The sequence below is a fragment of the Phyllostomus hastatus genome, unplaced genomic scaffold (assembly GCF_019186645.2).
Source record: "Phyllostomus hastatus isolate PE091 unplaced genomic scaffold, TTU_PhHast_1.1 phas_scaffold_129, whole genome shotgun sequence".
Lineage (NCBI taxonomy): Eukaryota > Metazoa > Chordata > Mammalia > Chiroptera > Phyllostomidae > Phyllostomus > Phyllostomus hastatus.
Window position 1 is genome coordinate 3,826,549 of NW_025334009.1, and position 20,810 is coordinate 3,847,358.

Consider the following 20,810-nt stretch of genomic DNA (forward strand, 5'->3'; position numbering starts at 1 on the left):
TGCCGGGAGGGCTCTGGACCTGGCAGCCAATCGGGGCCCGGGGGCGCGGAGCGGGCAGGGAGGAGAGGTGCCCAGCGCCACCGACCCGCGCTGCTGCTGGCCTCGGCCCCACCCCCGCGGTGGGTCCCAGCCCTGCCTGTCCCGGCCAGTGCTGGGAGAGCCGGCGCTTGCGGCTGCGGGCGGTGCGACGCAGTGGGCCCAGCCCCGGCTCGGAGCGGACAGGGAGAGTGGACCTCAGGTCAGACCCGCGGCCCCTCACCCGGGGCCTGGGGATTCCCCCGGCCGGGCCCTCCTGTCGCTACCACCCCTAGCCTCTCCCGCTGAGCTCTGCGCCCCAGAGAGGATTAAGTAAGTGCTGAGGTCGGGGAGGCGGGGATGGTGGTTGGGTCAGGGAGGGCTGAGGAACCTGGTGGAGAACGGTGCGCGGGTTCTCGGATCCGGGGAGGTCACGGGGCCGACGCCTTTCAGTCTGGTTTTCTCTCGCGCTTTGGACGCTGAAGGAGTGACAGACCGGGATGAGCAGGGCCCTTCCTCTCCTTGGGGCACAGGAGCAAAAGAGCCCCTGAAGGAGTCAAGGGTCTGGCCCAAGGTCACTCCTGGGGTCAGTGTCAGAGCCAAGGAAGAACCCAGGACTCCTGACCTGCCCAGCCTCGCTGGAGGGAGGGGGCGGAGAGTGAGAGGAGCCTCTCCCACCCCCTGCCCCTGCCTAGGGAGCCAGCTCGGGTGTGTGCCAACCTCACACATGCCCGTGCACCTGCACTGGGGGCACCTCATACATATATACCCATGAGCAAGCCCGGGGAGGTGTGTGCAGCTGCATGCTAGGGGTCCCTCCCCTCCCTAGGCTACCCGGCAGCTAAGCTAGGACCCCTGTCCACCCTGCCTTCCCCAGGAAGGCTCTGGCCTGGGAGGGCGCAAGCCACACGCTGGGCTGGGCCTGTCTCCCACCCTCTGCTCCTAAAGCAGGGCAGGGAGAGGGGAGGAGAAAGCACCTCAGAGTGAAAGCTCCATCCCTGCCTCGGAAGACATGCTCCCCTTGCTTTCCTCCTTGTCCCTGGAGGCCACTAGGTCCCTCATAAGTGGTCCCCTGGCCCCAAGAGCCTGCAGAGAAACCCTGCCAGAGGACCTGGCTCTAGCCTCTCTCTTATTCCTGCCTTTGGGTCCCCATACCTGTCCCGCCCCCATCCCAAGCACCACCTGGACCACACAGGGGGCTGGGTCCAGTGGCTTCCATGACTCCCTTCCCCACGGGGGCTGGCCAGGGGGAGAAGCTCTCGTGTGTCTTGGGTGCTCTCCACGGACGGGGTTCGTGCTGAGCGAAGTCTTCTCTGGGGTTGGGTTCGTGCTGACGTTTCAGTGACCCTCCAGCCCTGTGAGGGACACGCCCTTAATGCCCGCACCTTAGGATCAGACAGACAGACACGGAGAGATGGGGGTCTTGCCTAGGATCATCCAGCTCAGCTGAGCCGGAATTCAACGACAGGCCGGTCCGACTCTTGGGCAAGTTTTTCCCTCCAGAAGAGGAAAAAGCCACAGCTTATGTTTTCCTCCAAGCAGGAGCTGAGGGATGTAGAGGCAGGGAGAGAGGAGGTGGGGAGGAAGGGTCGGGGGGAAGGGTATTAAGCAGAGGAGACGCCTTTTCTTTCAGACCTCACTACCTTTCACGTCTTCGTCCTCGTCTGAGTGTGCTCACCACGGTCACCTTGCCCACAAGGAGGGGCGGGGCTTCATTCTCACCATCCTAAAGCCACGTGGGAACTGCCGAGAGAGCAACAACATGTCCTGATGATGTCCCCTGGACTTGCCCTTGCCCTCCACCTTGTGTTTCCCCAGTGCCTTCAGAACTTAGGGGGCTTAATCTCGCCACCAAGTCCCGTCCCATCCTCAGCTCACACTTTTTCTTCTTTCCTCCCCAGGATCCAGGGAAGCAGGGAGCTCCCTTTGTCCAAGGAGGCGGCCAGCCGCATGGGCAGTGGGGCCACCCACTGGGACAGTCCCGATGTCGGAAGCGAGTGAGCAGGCTGGCTGACCACAGGTGGTCCCGCAGCATCGGCATGAACTCCAGGACCCTGTCCGCTAGGGGCTGGTTCAGCACCCGCCCGTCCACCCCCGAGCCCAACCTCGAGCCTGCCACGGACGGGCCGGCCTCTGCCACCACCACCCTCAGCCCAGAAGCCACCAGCTTTAATGGCACCAGAATGCCAGACGTGGGTAGCGGCACAGCCGGCGTGGGCACCATGCTTCTGTCCTTCGGGATCATCACGGTGATTGGCCTGGCCGTGGCCATGGTGAGCGCTGGGGCCGCCCCAGATGACCGACGCTTGCAGGAGGGTGGGCAGTGTTTAGGTTTTAGAGACTCTAGTCCAAGATAGCCATCTGTTAATGATCACGCACTCCTCCCCTCCCCCAGGGGTCTGTCCGCTGGGGCCCAGAGACCGGAGAGGCCGCCTCCGGTCGGGAGAACCAGAGGCGTTCCCGAGGGGCACACGGTGTTTCGAGCTGGGCCGTGAAGGCCACGTAGGAGTCGGGCAGGAGGGCGTTTTCCGGGTAGAGGGTCCTGGTGGGTGAAAGTCGGAGGCGGGCAGAAGGGTCTGTGAGCAGCAAGCAGAACAGGGAGGCAGACAAGTGCGGGGGTGCAAGCGGGGCAGAGGCCAGGGTGCCTGGGACAGCTCTCTCCGGCTGCGGACGGAGTCCGGGCGGGACGCCCTGCGCACGGCAGGCCCCGGCATGCACTGTGCGTGCATTCATTCACTCGGCAGTGGTTTCCCGGGCCGCTGCCCCAGGTCAGGCCTCCAGGACCCCACGGACCAGGTCCTCCCACAGGGAGTGGAAGACATGCAGCCCAGCCGCTGAGCGGAGCGCACAGGGACGGGGCTGGGGACCTGGGTGGGGGCCTTTCTAGGCTGCCTGGTCAGGGACCACTAGGAGGCAGCATTAGAGCGGAGACCTCCAGGGGGAGGCCTGGCCCCTGTGTCACGGGAGAGGCAGAGCTGGGCAGACAACAGGATGGGGTGTGCAGGGGTGAGGGCTGTGGGGTCCCCCTGCCAGAGCACGGGATGCTCCCACATCTGGTGTCTGCACTGAAGACATGGGTTTCCCTCCAGGATGACATGCGGGCGCTCACAGTGACACTGAGGGAGCACTGGAGATGGCGCAGCCCGAGACCAGGAAGGCCGGGGGTGCCCCCGAGGTCCCCCTGCGGGCCTGGCAATGGTGGCATCCTGCCCACCCACCGCCCCTCGCAGGCTCTGGTGGCTGCCCTTAGCTCAGGCACGTGTTGCTTTGACAAACAGGGCTGCGCCCGCGGTCCGTCCATGCCCTGCTCGGAGCTGCTGTTAAACCAGAGTCGCCATATGGGCCCCGCGGGCTCCGGGCCGCTGCCAGGGAGCGACTGCTGGCCCGCAGACAGGGCCAGGATGCAACACGCTGCGTGGGGCCGGGGCCCGAGCGGTCTGCTAGGGCAGGGCGGGGCGGACTGCCAGTCCCTCCCCTTGGCACCCACGCAGCATCTAAACGGACAGAGACACCCTAACCTCGGGGGCCAGTCAGGGCTGGGAACCTGCCCTGGTGATTCTCCATGAAAGGTCTCACCCTAGGAACTTCGGGGGACTGTCTTCCCCTCGGTTCTGGGGGAACACCCAGGTAGCCAGGATGGCTGGCCTTCATGCCAAAAGTGGGGTGGGGGGGGTGACGGGGCAAAGGCACCAGAGGGCAGGACACAGCTCCTGGGCACCGGGAGCTGGGGCCGGAGATGCGCTCTCCTGATGCCAGTCCCTGGCCAGCTCTGCTGGGCGCTCAGAGGAGCCATCGGTGCCGGGCCGTGCGCCTCACACAGGAGAGGCGCTGCTGGAGGGCTTCCTGGAGGAGGGGGGGCTGTCGCTAGACAGGAGGGGGAGGATTTGTAAAGCAAGGATGGGGGGGCGATGTCAGCAGATGGGGCAGAGGGAGCAGCAGGGGAGAGGCACGGACACGAGGTTCTGGCCTGTCTCGGGGGTCTTTCTGCACCACGGGGCCCAGAGGAGCGTTTGGGGCAGGGCTGAGAGGCACGGAGGGGGGGGTACAGGGTGCCGGGGCTGGGGCGGAGACCTGGGCCCCTCGGTGCATCCCACCCACAGGAGAGCAAGGGTGACCCTCTGGAGGAAGTGTGAAGGAGCAGGGAACACCTCAGTTTCCTCCCAGGCCTTTGGGGTCCCCCAGGAGGAGCAGCAGGGGGAGCTCTGGGTCGGGCTGGCAACCCAACCAGATTCTAGCTATAAATGGGCCACAAGGAGTATGAGAGCCACGGAGGGTTTGGGACAGACCCTGGAGACGTGGCTGTCCCCAGGCAGAAGACCAGAAGCAGTTAGGGGAGAACAAGATGGTGGCAGGGGACCCTGGCGTCCCTTCCTGGTGGCCACCCCCATTCCTCCCTCCTTCCGTGCCTTGTGCCAGGGTTTCCCGCTCCAGCCCGCAGCCCTTGGGTCTTGGATGCTTCCTCGGGCTGTCCAGGCCCTTTATCCTCACGTCTGTGCAGTGGAGTTTGGGGTGTGGGGGTCTTCCGGCTCCCCCCCCCAACATCAGGACACTGGGGTTTGGTCTGGGCTCACGTCCCGTGGCTCAGGCCCTCTTCCAGGCCCCTGCCCACTGAGGGCCACCAGCCTCTGTGGAAACCCCGGGAGCCCAGCCCAGAGCCTTGCCTGCAGCCCCTGTCTGCGTCCTGTTCTTTCTGCCCATCCTTGTCCTTGGGCCCGGGGAGAGCTCAGAGGAGGGGACACGCTGGAGTGTCCCCACCGGCTTCAGCCCTGGGGCGTCCCGGCAGGAGCCGAGTACCTGGCACCTCGGGTTGGTGCGGGCAGAGGTGGGGCCCCGGCCCTCGGGCTGGGCTCCTCAAGGACACGGTCAGCACCTCACGCATCTCAGGGGGACGCACCATGCAGGACGTATGGGTCCCTGCGGACTTGGGGACTCGCAGTCTCCTGTTCATCAGCCTCAGTCCCTGCCCCGAGGGACGGACGGCCGGGTCCACGGGGGCCTCCTTCCCCGGCTGGTGAACGCTGTTCCTTCTCTTGCAGGTCTTGTACATCAGGAAGAAGAAGAGGTAACTTCCCAGCTGCCCCCCACCGCTCCAGCCCGTGGGTGGTGCCGGCCGGGCTCCCAGGGACGTGGGCGGGGAAGGAGCATCCCCACCATGGGCTCCCCATCCCTGGTCGGGGGTCAGGGCCCCTCCCGCACACTCAGGGTTGAGGGTGACCCCTTCTGCTCCAGGATGGTGGAGTCCCTAACCCTAACCCTAACCCCCCAGGGGTCCCCCCACCCCAGGGCAGGCAGGTGTGACCCTGGGGTGGGGGTGAGTGAGCAGGAGAGTAGAAGGTTGGATCATCTCCAACCAACTGCCCCGCCACCCTTGCCCTGCTGCCCTGAGCTGGCTGCCACTGACGCCCCTCCCACTGCCCGGCTGCCCTGACCTAGGCAGTCCCTGTGGCCCCCCACAGAGGACAGCTTTGTAACCCATGCCACCCGTCTGAGAGGTGGAGCTGGTACAGAAATGGCTTTCGCTGAGTCCCAGGGGAAACGTGGGCTCCTAAGCGGGGTTCGGTGCTCTGGCCCCGCCCACAGGGCGTGGAGGGCTGGTGGGCGGGGAGGGGCCTGCCCCGCCCCACACGGCCTCTGCACCTCCCCCGCCCCCAGGCTGGAGAAGCTGCGCCACCAGCTCATGCCCATGTACAACTTCGACCCCACGGAGGAACAAGACGAGCTGGAGCAGGAGCTGCTGGAGCACGGGCGGGACGCGGCCTCCGCGCTGGCTCTGCACGGCAAGGTGGGCACCGCCTGCGGCCCGCCCACAGAGCCCCCAGCCCCTCCCTCCTCCCTCCTCGTGCAGCCCTCCCACCCAGTCAGGAGGTCAGGTGGCGGCTGGTGCGGGTGTGGGTTACGTCAGGTTTGTTCAGAAATCGGTGGAAGTGCTCCGTGGCCACCTGCACACCCGCCCCGTGGGGCCAGGCCACGGCGGCCCTGGCACCCAGCCGGGCTCTGCCCCTGAGCCCAGTGACCCGGGAAGCCCCCTGGCCTCTCCCAGCCTCAGCCTTCTCATGGGCCTGGGGGGACAACCCTGGTTCTTTCCCCAGGCGCCACCCCGTGCTCCAGCTAGGAAGGCAGGAGGGGGCCCACGGGACAGGTGGGGGCGCTGAGCCCCCGGCTCCCTCTGCTCGCTGAGCGCCTGTGGTCCTGAGAGGGTGGTGGTTCGGGTCACTTGGGACAGTGGCACTTCTGAGTAGATCGATGGGCTCCTAGTGACTGACAGACCCCGCCGTGCAGGCAGACCCAGCCAAACCTGCCTCCCGCGTCCAAAGCGGCAGGTACCTGCGTGGTCATCCCGCCACAGTCGCTGGCTGCTTGGCCACTGGCCCTCGGTCCCCAGAGCCCCAAGGGCCAGAGCACCACTCGGAGGCCTGGCCTCCCCTGCTGCGTGAAACCCCTTCGCCTCCCTCCTCCCTTGACCGCACAGGTTGCTGGGCGTTGAGGGCGGGGTCTGTCCCTACCAGAAGCAGAATTAGGAGAGAACGGACTCAGGAGAGGTCAGGCTGGGGGACCAGAGACCCTCTGGTTTGGCCACCGGCTCTGGGTCGCCGGGATCCAGACACGTTGCCCCTTGGGGGGGTCAAGAAGCCGGGCTGAGAACCTCATTCCACCCAGCCCGGGGGACGGCTGACCCTTCGGCAGGTGACTTCTGTGCACCGACCTGGGGCCGGCTGCCGTGCTGGGGCTGGGGTTACAGAGGCCAGCCCCGCCAGGCGGGGACACGTGCAGCCCGCACAGTTCATCCCACCGGGGCCCCGGGGTGACCGCTGCTGGGTGGGTGAGGTGGGGGTGGCTGCGGGGGCCCAGGGCGGGGCATCTGAGTCAGGTGGACCTTCTAGACTGAGCTCGCAGGGAGGGCGTCCCAGGTAGAGGGTGGAGCCGGTGCCGCGGGCACCAGGGAGTGAGGACTGTGCCTGGGTCAGGGAGCCCGAGCCCTGGGTCAAGGTCCCCGACGCCCCGGCTGTCTCTCCGCAGACCACGCTCCCGTCTCAGGGCCCCCTGCAGAGGCCCAGCCGGCTGGTGTTCACTGACGTGGCCAACGCCGTCCATGCGTGAGCGGCCCGGGGACAGGCCTGGACCCCTGGTGAAGACACCGGCCTCCGCGGCGGCCTGCTCTCGGGACCTACCCTGCCGAGGCCCCTGCTGACCTGCGGGCCCACCTGCCGCCTCTCCGGGCTGGGCATCTGGCCACCGGCGTCCCCTGACGTGAGGGTCCCAGCGTGGAGGACACCCCTCCTCCCAAGAAGGCTGAGAGCCACTGCCGGCTTCCTCGTGTGCTGCCCAGACCCCTCGCATCAGGGCCTGCCCCCGTGGTGCGGGGGCGGGGGGGTGGGGAGTGGGGGAGACGCCTGTCTTTGGAATCTGGAGCCTCCTCTGGGGCCGGAGAGGCGACCACCTGGCCTCGGGGACAGGGTATGGCGGTGCCCAGGGTGTAGCCGAAGCTGCCCCACGCAGGGGCAGCGGCACTGAGGAGGGCTACTGGTAGCCAGAGTCGGCTCATGGTGCAGCGTCCAGGGGGTCTCCCCACCGCCCCTTCCCGGCGGCCAGCCAGTGGCCAGGCCTAAATGGGGATGGCAGCCGAGGGGGAAGGACAGTGGGGGGACAGGCGAGGAAGCCGGGGCACAGGCGGGGCCCAGACCTGCGGAAAGGCCTCCTGCACGTGCACGGGCCTGCCCACGCACAGCCGTGCGCCCGTCCCAGCACCGGGGCCCAGATGCAGACCCTCTGCCCCGGCGCCACCCTCGAGTTGCCCAGCACCCCAGGGTGTGTGGAGGAGCGTGGGGTGCGGCCCCTTCTTCCTTCAGTGTCCAGGGGCTGAGGGAGAGGAGAGGGAAGGGGGAGGGTGCCGCTGCCCCCCACCCGTCGGCACTGGGCTCCAAGAGCCAGGGAACCTGCTTCTGCCGCCGGTTCCCTGTCTTGCCACAGCAAGGGGGGCTGGGGGGGGGCACTGGGCTGAGAGCTGAGGCCGCAGGCCGTGGGCTGGTGGGGGGTGTTCTGACAGCCTGAGGTGGGTGAGGTGGGGATCACCTCTTGGGTAACCTGGTCTGTTTTCTGATCATAGCACCCCCCCACCCCCCCATTCCTCTCAGGAACCCTACCAGTCTGGGGGGTGTTGGCGAGGCACTGGGCCAAGCCACCCCCGGGAGCTGCTGGGCATGCGGCGCACCTGAGCACGCCCAGAAGCATGTCCCCCTGCCCGGCCTTGCCACCGTCGCTGTCCTCTGCTGGCTGGAGGGGTCGTGGGGGCGCCGTGTACCAATCTGCTGTTGGGCAAACACCACGTGTCAGAATGTGAGGGCCGCGGTGGCCCACATGGGGAAGGTTCTGGATGTGTTCCCTCCTTGAGACGCTATAAATAGGGTGTCACTGCAACGGACCGGAGGGCGGCGGGTAATTTAGGATGCACGGAAGCTGCGATTTCGCTCGTGGCATCCTCGCGTGAGAGCATTAAAGATGTCATTGGGATGTTCCCGTGGAGAGAGTGCGGGCCTGTGACTCACGCGGCGTGAAACTCCAGGAGGGGCGGGGGGCGGGGGGCCGGGGGCAGGATGGGACAGTCACTCGGGTCCCAGCTACGCCCCCCGCCGGCTGGGCCCGGCTGGTTCTCCTGGACCTCTCTGGCGAGGCGGCCTCTAGCCTTGAGTTCGGGGCGGCGCTGGGGCCTCAGGCATCGGCTGCGAACGGGTCACGATGCCTGCCCTCCCCTTGCGTGGAGGCGCCCTCGTGCCCAGGAGCTTATGGGACCAGAGGAGGGAGGGAAGGCGCCTGAGCCCCAAGGGCCAGCGGGAGGTGTGGCCCCTCGGGACACGTGGGAGCCGGGTCTGAAACACGAGAAGGAGCAAAATAACGTGGCCTTTCCCGGAGCGCAAGGACACGGATGAAGTCATGCATGCGGGACCCAGCTGCAGGTCCCGGTGACAGTGCAGTGCCCAGCCATCCTGGGTTTCTCAGGACTGTCCCAATTTTAGCTTTAAAACTCCCAAGAGCCAGGACTTGAAGTGACCAGACCTCCCCTCGAGAGCTACCAGGCTAGCCCAGCCTTCAGGCTAACAGAAGTGAAAATGGGGGAGTGGTTAGCCCCCCAGTTCCGTGGTGAAGGCCCGGGCTAGAGGTGGGGGCTACAGGACGGGGCCTTGGGTAGGGGTGAGGGCCCCATGCACATCCCACGGGCCCCCCGCCATTGGGTTGGACAGCTCGGCCTATCAGTGACAACCCTGGTCTTCCAGAAGGTTCCTGCTTCAGCAGCCGGGCAGGGGAATCCTTGAGGGACCTGGGGCCAGTGCTGGATGGCGCCTCAGCCCAAGAATGTGCAAGCGGGAGAAAACCCAGTATCTGGGGGGGCCTACAAAACGGAGCCTGCAGAGTAAGACAGGTACCAGGGCTGGGGCTGGGGGGTCCTTCTGGACCCCTCCCCATCCTCTTCCACTGCCGGCCCCATGCCCCTTTCCCGGTGGGTGGCTTCGGCCAGGTGATGGACACAGGACAGCTTTGTGGGGTGACAGGGACCACTTCGCCGTCCCTCACGCTCTCCCAGTCCCCTCCTCTTTCCTTCCACCCCCCTTCTGTGTCCCAGCTCTTGCCCAGTCCTGGGGGGCAACCGGAATCCCCACCAGTTCCTGGGTCTCCCACAGAGCATGGGACCAATAAACATGAAAGGGATGGAAGGTTCTGGCTGACACGTCCTTCTGTGACCTTGGGCCTGGCGGGCTGATGGGAACTCCCCTCGCTGCCAGACGGACGGACGGAGTGAGACCGCGCCGCCTGCGCACCGCGACTGTTCCTGAAACCCACGGTGAAAGGGGCCACCTGGGGGGTGCCCCCAGGAGACCTGCACGCACGTCCGAGGCAAACCTGCCTCAGGAGCAGCGTGCCGGGCGCGGGGCAGAGCCGCGGAGGGTGCAGAGGTGGGATCGGGGTGGGCATGGGCGGGCGCCTCCAGGAGAAGTCATCTTGTTTCATAAAGCGAAGTGTCACCTTCCCCGCCGAACTGGAGGCAATCATCCCGCCGCCTGGCTGCAGGCGGGCGGCCGGGGACGCCTTCGGAATGCAAAGGCAGGCCCTCGAGGGGGAGCCCGGGAACTCCAGTGCAGCAGTCTGACCTTGACGGGAGCTCCTTCTGGAAACATCAGGGAGCCCCGCTGCGGGCCCAGCCCGGGGTCCTGTCGGTGAGCCAGGCCAGTCTCTGCGTCTGCATTTGAGAGGGAAGGAGACGATGTCAAACGGAAAAAAAGGACGACCGTGTGTGTGTGTGTGTGTGTGTGTGTGTGTGTGCGCGTGCTCTGTGTCTGTATCTTTGTAGCTACACTGGCAGCCGTCCCTCGGTGTCCGCGGGAGATGGGCTCCAGGACTCTCTGCTGACACCAAAACCCACGGCGCTCCGGTCCCCTCTGGGAAATGGGGTAGTCTGTGTGAATAACACGGGTGCATCCTCCCTACACTTTAAATCACCGCTAGCTCACTCATAACACCTAATACAATGTAACTGCCATGTGACTAGCTGTTACGCTGTATTGTTTAGGGAATGGCAAGAAAAACAATCTGTGTTTAGTACGAAACAAGTATCATAGGCCTAGTTACATAGTACACACCGGCAACAAGGTAATTTGCTTTGCAACAACATAACTTTTTCAAATATTTTCCACCTAGGGTTGGTTGAATCTGTGGGTGTGGAACTGCAGATGGGGCGGGCCGACAGTATTGAAGAAGGCATAGGGTCCAGGTGTGCCTGGGGGTGTCTAGAGGCTGGGGGGCAGACACCCCCAACCTATCCTGTGGGCAGCACCTGCCGCAGACCCCGGCGCGGAGGGCTATGGCTGAGGGTCCCCGGGGGAACCAGGGAGCGCCGGTCTGGCCTCCTGTCCTGCCTGGCCTCCCAGGGCTCCGGAAAGGGGCAGCTGCAGGCGGGGGCACCCGTGGTCATGCGGAGGACAGTCTGGAGAGGACAGGGGTGCCGAGAGATGAACCAGGAGTGTGCGAGCCTCGGGTGCAGGGAGAGGAGGAGGCGGGGAAGCAGTGGGCACGGAGACCCTTAGGTGGGTGGACCTGGTGACTCCGGGATGCTGTCCCACCTGGGAAGTCGACCCCACCTCAGAGCTCCTTGGCAGTGGTCCCCACCCCCACCCCCTACCCTGACAGAGCAGGGCAGGGCCTGGGCCCGCCAGAGCGGGCAGTGTGCAGGGAGAGCAGACCCTCCATGCACATACCTTCAGGAGCTAGAAAAAGGGCAGGCAAGCCCTGGCTGGCGTAGCTCAGTGGATTGAGCGTGGGCTGCAAACCAAAGTGTCACAGGTTCAATTCCCAGTCAGGGCACATGCTTGGGTTGCAGGCCACAGCCCCCAGCAACCGCACATTGATGTTTCTGTCTCTCTCTATCTCCCTCCCTCCCCTCTCTAAAAATAAAAAAATAATAAAAATAAAATCTTTAAAAAAAAAAGAAAGAAAAAGGGCAGGCCGCATGCAGCGGGAGGAACAGAAGCAGGCGGGTCTCCCCCTGCAGGCCAAACCCCGGGCTGCTCAGCCCAGCAGGGGCCTTGGCAATGGGCTTGGGCCCCCTCGGGGGCCAGAAGCTGGTCCCAGTAATGCTCACCTTCGGATGACGCGATTCCCGCACCATCTCACTCGACCCCAGTGCCCTCTGTGAGGGCAGACTGTCACCCGTCTGCAAGAGAAGAGACCCCCCGTCGAGACGCTGGGGTCGTGAGGCTTAGAGCCAGGGACTCTGCCCTTGTCCCACACCATTCCAGAAAGGAGTGTCGGACAAGCCCTAGAAACAGCAGGGTGCTGAGGCCTAAGGTGTGGGGTGGATGCACTGGGCTCCCCAATCTCCCAGCCTCCAAAGCCATCCTTGCTGCCATCTGTTGGCAGCTATAGGCACTGCAGGGAGCCTTCCCTCCCACCCTGCTCAGTGACTGGATAAGAGGTCGGGAGGGTGACACCATAAAGCCCTGGGTGGGGAGGAGGGCAGGATTGTTCCTGCTGCAAACCCCGTGGTAGGTCAGTCTCAGAGTCTGTGTGCGTCCGCTGCCCGGGGGGCTCACAGGCAGAATCAGAGCCCACTGGTCCCCCAGCCATCCCAGAGCACAGACACCGCCAGGCCCTCATGCTACGGATGGGGAAACTGAGGCACGGAGCAGCGGGCTGCTTAGCACGTGGCGGGGCCCAGGTATGATGCGAGGTGGGTTAACCCCAGAGCTCACACCCAAAACTGCCCAAGAAGGAAAGGGTGTCCTCTGGAGACAGAGCTGGCCTCTCCTGTCACCACCCGTGCGTTCTCTTTGAAGCCGAGGCACGCCCCGCTGTGGCCGGCCCCGGAAGAGTCCCACACAGTGTGCAAACAGAACAGGGACCCTGGCGGCAATGACACACCCCTCCCGGGAAGCAGCAGAGGTACAGGCGGGTGACGCGGGAATTCAGGGGAGGAACCACGCCTCCCGACTGTGGGCAAGGCAAGGCTTTCATTGTGCCGGGGCCTTGCATTGCGTTTGGACACGGGTGACAGGGGACATTTCAGGCCGGGCAGCAGGCAAGACAAAAGGACAATGGGCTTCCCCCCAGCCAGGACACTGACGGTGGCAATCTCACCAGGTGACCCCGCAAACATGGCGACCCCGCAGTGCCCTAGGTCAGCCCTACGGGCCACACACACACTGCCCCTACTGGGTACCTCCTTGTCCGCCAGGCTGGGGCTGCTGCGGGGTGGGTCTGTCAGACACTGCTCTTCGAGAACATCCAGGCCAATGGCGTTGCTCCCCGCCAGAGACCACACCCATCTCCACTCCCTCCAGGGGGACCTTGGAGGTCTGTTCCCACCCCCAAGTGGCAACCTCCCCAAAACAGTGGATAGGCTGAACCCATTTTGCCTTAGTGGAGTCCTTCCCAATGTGACCACCAGGTGGCAGTGCAGGCCTGGGTTAAGGGATGGGGGTGGCGAGGCGGGTAGTGCCCTGGGTGACATTTGGCCTTGAGGCCTCTTCAAGAGTCTGGGCAGCCGGTGCACGGAAATTGTTGGCTTCCTCCCTGGCAGGAGCAGGTCAGGGCTGGGGCTGGGTCGGGGCTGGGGCCCTGAGCCTCCGGTGTGGAGTCTGGTGCGCAGCGGCTGCTGGGGACAGGTTATCGATGGACTGACAGATGGGCCCTGCCTCTTGTGAATTAAGTTGAGTTCACATATAAAAAGCACATGGGGACACTTCCTTGAGTGTATGCCGTTTCCGGTGCTTTTATTAAGTAGAAGGGTTCTTTCCGGAGCGTGGACGGGGCCCAGAGGCCCCACCCATCTTGGGTTTGGCGGGGCTACGCTGGGGGCCCCACCCTGGCACCCAGACTGCCTCTCCCAGCAGGGACCGAGGGCCTCACCACGCGACACGGCAGCGTTTGTGAGGATCTGGGGCCAGGAGAGGCCTGTGCCAAGCTCTGAGGGTGGCTGGCCCCGCTCAGCCTTACACTCGACTTCCACGGGGGGCAGGGCGAGCCAGCCTTCCCCTGTCCCCCCCGGCAGGGCTACTGTGCCGGCAGGGCTGGTGCGCGGCAGGCTCAGCTAGCTGGAGGGTGGGCAGGGGCGAGGCCGGGGACTAGCCCGTTGGTGGCCACGGCCCCAGCTCACGGAACCTGCAGAGCACGCACGCCTGCCCTGGGACTGCCACGGTGAACGCTTGGCGCCCCTTCACCTCAAACCCCAACTCCTCTCAGCGTGCGCCAGGGCGTCCCACGGGAAGATGAGGCATGTCTCTCGAGGCCCTCCGTCCACCGTGCAGCCTCCTTCCCGCTGAGCTCTCCTGAGATCAGTGGCAGCTGCCCCACCCGCAGCTGAACCCAGCAAGGGTGAGTGGCTTGTCTTAGGTCACACGGGGCTTGAATCCAGCTCGGTGGGACGCCCAGGCCAGGCTCCGGCCGGTTCTGGTTCATCCCTACATCTCTCGTGGCGCGTCCAGCCCTGGTCCTGGGTATGTCACTGACAGTCCCCTCCTTTCAGCTCCTGCCTCCCCTCAGTGAGCACAGGAGCCAGGACGGTTGCTGCCAGCAGCAGCCAGGCCGTGTGGCTGGGGCGGGCAGGAGCCGCGCCATCTCCTCCTCCCCATACATCATCTCCAACCAGGCAGAGAGCAGGACACAAGCAGCTCCTGCAGAGTGATTACTGGTGATGGGGGTGGCCCGGCTCGGAGGAGGAGGAGGAGGCAGGGAAATAGCCGCAGAGTCAGCTGTGCCTTCCACCGCAGTGGTGGTGCGGTGACCAGAGACCTGGGCCCAAGGACCCTGGGACAACAGGACTCAGCCGAGCTCCCCTTGCTGTGCAAACTAAGCTAACCTGAGTCACAGCTCGGCCACTGTGCAGCCCCAGGCAAGTCTCTGAACCTCTTGCCTCATTTTCCTCCTCTGTGCCGCGGGGCGGGCCCTCCCCCTCCCTACTCCACGGGCTTAAGAGTTCACTTTTGTAGAGGGCCGGACACCTCAGAAACTGCTAAGTAAATAACGCGCTCAGGAGCCAGAGGGCAGCCCCAGGGATGCAGGCCCTCCCTCACGGTGGCAGTTGGAGTCCCCCTCTCACATTCGGGGTCAGTGTTCCCGCAGCCCCCGGGGCCCACAGGGTCCGCCTGGCTCAGGTCACACCTCCTGGCTCAGCTTCTGGCCTCGTCCTCCCAGCCCTTCCGAGTGGCCTGAATTCTAAATTTGCTTCTGCCCACCCGTGCAAGTAGCCTCACCAAGTCCCCCCTTACTGCTGGGGCCTGGGGGCAGGGGCGGGGCTGGGAGTGGGGATCAGGCTCTGGGCGGCTCCAAAGTCAGCCTCGTCTGGGGCCTCCTGTGGGACTGGCTGGTGGAGGGAGGGGTGGAGGCAGCCGGGGCAGAGGAGGGGGCTGGGCTCTGGGTCTGGAGAGCTTCTGCCTGGCTCCAGGCGGCTCCCTGGGGGACTTTCTCCCTGGGAAGGATGGGGTCCCTCGGGTTCCTGAAAACCAGTGGATGGCAGAGGTCACTTGGCCACCACGCTTGTCTGTGTACAGGAGCCACAGACAAGCTCAGGGCCCAGGAGGCGGGGGTCCACAAGCTATGGGGGGAGGGCTGGCCGCTTGCCCCGCTCATTCTCTTTCCGGCTCCGGGATGCCCACTGCCCTCCCCCAGCCTGCAGCCCCAAGGCCACGCACCTCCCTCCCTGCGAGTCTTCCAAGCGTGCTCGCGTAGACCTCCTGGCTGTCTTCCCCCGGTCCCCTAGCCCGGCCACCCAGCCTGGGCCCCCAGCCATGCCCCACTTGCTGCTGCCCTTGTCCCCGGCCATGACCCCTCTATCCCCCACTCACAGGGCACGAGACCCCCACCGAACTCCAGAGCCCTCTAGTCTGGCCTCCCAGGCCCCCAGCTGCTGCCTCCCTTCCTGCCCACGCCGCCTGCTCAGACTGCAGCCCGGCTCCTGCCCCTGCCCTCCCGCCCCCAGCCTGGACCAGGGTCATGGCCTGCCCTGCCCTGCCGCTGACAGGCGGCAGCCTCCCTCCCTGCCCTCCTCCCAGCTCCCTGGCAATTACCTGAGTGATTAATTTGGTAATTAATCACGATCCAGCTGCTCAGGACGTTTCCCTTCTGCTGGCCTGGCCTGTAATATAGATCTGCTCGGCCTTCCTTTTCCCGGGGAGGGGCTGAGGCCTGGCAGCGGGAGGTATGGAATGCACGCCCAGTGCATTGCCTGCCCTTCCCCAGGCCCTGCCAGGCACACAGGGGCTGCTTGTGAAGGCGGCCAGGATATTTCGCAGAGACAGAGACCCAGGGTCGGCCTCTGGGGAGACCCCAGGATGCACAGCTTCTCCAGCCACGGCAGCCCCTGCCCCCCCCCCGCTCAGCCTCCTGGTAACTCGTCGGCTGGGCTCCTAGGGGAGCAGGGTGAGGGATGCTGGGCTCTGTGTGCTGCCCCGGTCCTGGCCCCCGGCGAGCTTCCAGCCCCTCGAGGCCGAGTCCCCCATCCCGCTGCAGGGCCAGGGGCTTCTGGACTGAGGCACCATTTCACATGGGCTTTGGTGAGCCTCGGGGCTGGTGGCTCAGGAGAAACTGAGTCCTGGTGTCTCGCGGGGTTTGGGGCAGGACCCACCCAGGTGGCCTTGACCTCCCTGTGGGCCCCCGCGGTGTCTAACCGCCAGATGTGTGGCCCTGCAGGCACAGCGACCAGCTGCACCACCAGGACGGAGTCCCTGTGGAGCCAGCCCCGTGGCATTGATTGAAATGCCGGCCTGCCAATTGGGATTTTTAAGAGAAATGTATAATGATCCCTAATTGGCACCCTCATTAGGTGCCAATTAAACACTTAAGCATTTCTTACAAGTTTAACACATTAATAAGGCAGCTCATTACATGGTGGCGAGATTTATTTCTCGTATTTATTATATTGTTTCACCACTGCTGACAGCAGAGTTATTTTTAAGAACATGGCTCCTTACCCATTACACGCCGGCCCCTCCCCGCAGCCAGCCCCACCTGGGCTCTCCCCTGAGCCTAGTGGCTCTCCCGTCCAGTGGGTCCTCCCTGACCTCGGTCCTGCCGGTCCTGCCTCGACCCCTTTCGGTCCTGCCTCCCAGAGGTGAGTCAAGCAGGGAACCTTCTTTCCAAAGTCTGGAAGGGTCACAGCTGGACCCTGCTACAGAACACAAACTCCGAAGGGTTTCAGACGCCAAGAGCCTATGGAGCCTCTGTGCATGTAGCCAAACTGCATTTCAGGGACACTGGTGTGGTGTGGGGATGGGTGCTCCCTGCGTTCAGCTGCCTGGCAGGGCCCAGCCCCGAGCCAGGCACTACAAGGGGCCTGGCCCTGTGAGGGCAGGAGCGCAGCAGCCTGGGCTGCACAAGGAGGTCCTCTGAGGCTGTCCCCCAGGCAGGAAGAGGGTTGCAGGCAGAGGGAGTTCTCTGTGCGGAGATCAGGGACCTGGGGGCGTCTGGGAAGTACATAGAATGAGCGGCCAGCAGGAGCAGACCCTCAAACACCGCTATGGCGGGGCTCCATGGTGGGCTCTGGCTCCCATCCAGAGGGTGACAGGGAGCCACGGAGTGTTTTGAACAGGGAAGGATGCAACCAGATCTTTGTTTCAAAAAGTCAAGGGGAGAATGGACTAGGACCGGGCAAGGGAATAAACACAGCCTCCTCTTCCTGCCGGCTGAACTCCCACTGAGCTCCCATTGGCCAGAGCTGCCACCAGGGGGCGGAGCCATCTGGACACCACGCAGCTCAGCTTCGGGGACCTGGCAGGGCAGTTGAGGCTGAGAAGTCTGGAGGGTGTTGGCAGTGTCCCAGAACACTCGCCCCTCTTCTTAAAAAAACCCCCGAGGTCAGCATCCTCCACACATACTACCAGGGGTGTCCAGCCCGTGGCAGGTGTCCAGCCCGTGGCCTGTGGGCCGCATGCGGCCCAGCGTGGCTGTGAATGCGACCCAACACAAACTCGTAAATTTACTTACAACCATTTTTTTCCTCATCTATTTTCGATAGTGTGTGTGTATTCAATGTGTGTCCCGAGGCAACTCTTCTTCCGGTGCAGCCCACGGGCGCCAGAAGGTCGGACACCCCCCCCGCCCCACCCCGCACCTTGTTCTTCCATCACCGCAGGTGGCGCTTGCCTGGCCCGCAACCGGTTTAGCAGCAGCGGGCCAGGGCTCTCCGCGGCGAGATGCACCGTTCACTCAGCCGACTCCGCAGGGAAGGCCGTCTCCATCGGTTACTCTTGGAGACATGGCCCAGTGACTGCCCGGGCGTGATTTGTGACCGAGTCCTTAACATGCGTGTGAGTTTATCTGCAGGACAAATCCGTAGAGGTGGGCCGTGCTGGGTCAAAGGTTCCGTGCATTTTTTATTGTGATGGCTATTGCCAAACTGCTTTCATGGAGGTCACACAATTTACACGCTTGCAGCAACGGCAAGGTTCTGCTTCCCCTGGGCTCCCCAGAAATGTGCAGGGGCCTTCCCCAGCTTCTCCTATTTCATGTGCATTTCTCAGCAGAAGGAGGCTGAGCCGTGGTTTCGGTGGCCGAGTCTTCTGGATTTCCTGTTGTGTGAACTGTATGTTCCTCTCCTTCGCCCATTTTTCAGGGGGATTGTTGAACTTTTCCTTCTAGATTTATAGGAGCCCTTTATACAGTGTGAAATGTGTGATTTTTCTCTCAGCCTCTTGTTTGTCTTTAAACTCCGATTTTCTTTCCCTACGTGGAAATGTCCGATTTGGGTGTAGTCAGACATTCCATTTTTTTTCTCTCCTGTGGCTTTTCTGTTTCTCGTTACACTTAGGCAAGTTAAGCCTGGGTAAGAATCCCCCAGTGATTTCAACACCATCCCTTCTTGGAGATCATTCTTCACAGAATTGTTGAGAATTTGGGAAACATACCACTGGGGAAACAGCATACCCTGTGGCCTGGGGGTGGGGGGGGCGTTGGAGAACCACGTCCGCCCCAGCAGGACGGGGAACGGGGGGGCAGGGTAGGGCATGTCCCCTGGAGGCCGAGACAAGGGAGAGAAAAGCCCACTCGAGGGGCTGCATTTGATTTATTCCTTGGGCCCCAGAACTGTCATTTTTGGTGCCCATTTTTAACTTTCCGGCCACACCACAACTCCTTCAGTAGATGTGGTGACCTTGATGTGACCTTGGATGCAGGCAGAGTGGCGGGGAATTGAGGGGTTGCAGGAAGGCAAATCTGTTCCTCCCGAGAGACCCCTCTGTCCGCTGGGTCCAGTCGGCCAAAGCATGAGGGTCCTGAGAGAGGCCACCCCCCACCCCGTTCTGCAGAAAGCAGGGGGCCATTATGAGACAAGCAGGGCCCACAGGGCGCTGGGAGCCAGCTGCACTCGTGAGACAGGACAGGACAGGCCTGGCCTGGCCAGGCTGCACCTACCTCCCTGCTCCCCCTTCTCCCCACCCCCCTTCTCCCTGTTTCCCTTCAGGCTCCCCAGTTCTCCTCCGCTCCTCCACCATCAGGATGCATGAAGGATGTCCCTGGTGTCGTTCAGGCCTCAGGCCTCCCCTAATACAGTGGAGGCCAGACAATCCATCTGTGATAACAGATCTCCTTGGAAGGCATTCTGGAAGGTTCTGGAGGGCCCACGCCCAGTGGCCCACCTGGGGCAGCTCTGAGTCCAGGCAAGTGAAGGAAGGCCCAGCGTCCTGGCCAGCCTCCTAATGGTGTATGTGGGTAGTGCATACTCTGCCCACCTGTGCCTCTGTCCCCAAACCTGAGGGATGTCCAGTCCACTTCCTTGGGGGAATTGGACAAGCAGGTGCTTTGCCTCTTGTAGCCACCAGGTGGCAGTAGGGAAAGCTACAGTTGCCTCATTCTCACGTTCTCTTTGGACCTGTGGACTTGACCTCCAAAGAGACCCTAAGGTTATCTGGTAGCCCTGGGCCTCCAAGAAGCTGAGGAAAGATGGGCCCATACGTCATTCAAGGAAGAAGACGCCCTTCCATCTCAGAGAAACGAGGAGGCGGTGGCCCTGGCGGCTTTGTCTGCACCACCACCCCTGTCTCGGGGCAGCAGCTGGCTGGGAAGAACAGATTGGGGGCTCCCAGGGCGGGGCTCAGGAGCGTCACCCACAGCCCCACCACGGCCAGGGCCACCGATTCCCAGACGGTAGCCAGACAGGACCCTTCCCGAAGCCCAAGGACATTGGGAGGGTAGAGGGAAAGAGCGGAGGGTGGGGTGGGTGGGGGAGGAGCCAGGACTGCCCCTGTCTGGCCCCTGACCCAGAATTCGGCACCGGGGTGGCAGGCTCTGGTGTCGCCCTTCCGTGGGCCAAGGCTGAGCTTGGCCCTGGAGCCGCTTCCCCGCCCCCACCCCGTGGAGCCCACTTCCCCCCCTCGCCATAGACACAGCGTCCTGGGGGGCTGTGGGCTCCCCCACACCTCGTCTCCTGCTGTCTGGCCCCTCCCGAGCCCGCACGACTCGGGCCGCTCCAGCCTCCTTGTCAGCCACTCGGCTCCAGACACTGCTCATTTGTCTCCATCACGCTGGGGCGGAGGTGCCCAGACGTGGTGTCGGCCTGTACATGCATGTCTTGGCTCCAGCCACAGGGCCTGGCCCAGGCAGGGCCTGGGCAGCCTGCTTTCTGGGCACACGGGGTCCTCAGGATCCTGGCCTTCTGGACCCCCTCTGACAGCCTGGCTCCAAAGCCTTAAGCCTTTACAGGGGCCCCTCAGAGATGGGCAGCCCATTGCCCTGGCAACCCTCTTCGTGTTGCTGGTCCACAGACAGGTGGTTCTGCCTTGCCCCGACCTGGGGGCCTGGGGCCTGGGGGCCTGGGGGCCTGGGGGGCTGGGTACCCACGGACCAGCAGAGAAGGGAGCTGGGACCCCGGCTCCTAAGGAGGCCTTGGTGTGGTGCCTTCTCCTTGGGACCCCCAGTGCCTGGGGGAGACAGATGATAAGCAGTGGACCACTAAACAGGCTATTTTTAGGCTCCAAAGGAAACAAACCAGGACTGTATGGAAGTGAAAAATGGCGGGGGGGGGCGCAGCTTCGGATGGGATGACCAAGGAGGGGGCACCTGAGGCACCGGGCGACACCTGAGGATCGATCGGGAGTGGCTAGTCATGCAGGCACCTAGGAAAGGAGGTTCCAGATGAAAAAAATAATTTAAAAGCGGCAAAAGCAAAGGTCCAGAGGCTTCTTGGAGAAACAACCGGGAGGCCAGTGTGGCAGGAGGGGAGGGGCTTGGGCAGATGCCCGGGCAGAGGGGAGGGCCCGGCCACCCTGGGCGCAGAAGGGTTCAGAGGGGGCCAGGAAGGACACCGGGGGCAGACATGG

General features: G+C 63.9%; 1 protein-coding gene across 1 annotated transcript; it reads left to right on the forward strand.

Moving 5' to 3' along the window:
• The first annotated feature begins 57 nt into the window (after nucleotides 1-57).
• CUNH3orf18 (chromosome unknown C3orf18 homolog) lies at nucleotides 58-8,185 on the forward strand. Its single transcript, XM_045856995.1, has 5 exons — nucleotides 58-348; nucleotides 1,917-2,288; nucleotides 5,052-5,077; nucleotides 5,668-5,797; nucleotides 7,033-8,185. Exons 2-5 carry the CDS (start codon nucleotides 2,055-2,057, stop codon nucleotides 7,111-7,113), a joined length of 471 nt encoding a protein of 156 aa, XP_045712951.1. The 5' UTR covers nucleotides 58-348; nucleotides 1,917-2,054; the 3' UTR covers nucleotides 7,114-8,185.
• The last annotated feature ends 12,625 nt before the right edge of the window (nucleotides 8,186-20,810 follow it).

What these genes read in the sequence shown, in the direction of transcription:
- CUNH3orf18 (XM_045856995.1), top strand. Translation starts at nt 2,055, where the DNA reads ATGAACTCCAGGACCCTGTCCGCTAGGGGCTGGTTCAGCACCCGCCCG. An exon ending in TACATCAGGAAGAAGAAGAG is followed by an intron (nt 5,078 to 5,667) that starts GTAACTTCCCAG and finishes CCCCGCCCCCAG; the next exon opens with GCTGGAGAAGCTGCGCCACC. An exon ending in CGCTGGCTCTGCACGGCAAG is followed by an intron (nt 5,798 to 7,032) that starts GTGGGCACCGCC and finishes GTCTCTCCGCAG; the next exon opens with ACCACGCTCCCGTCTCAGGG.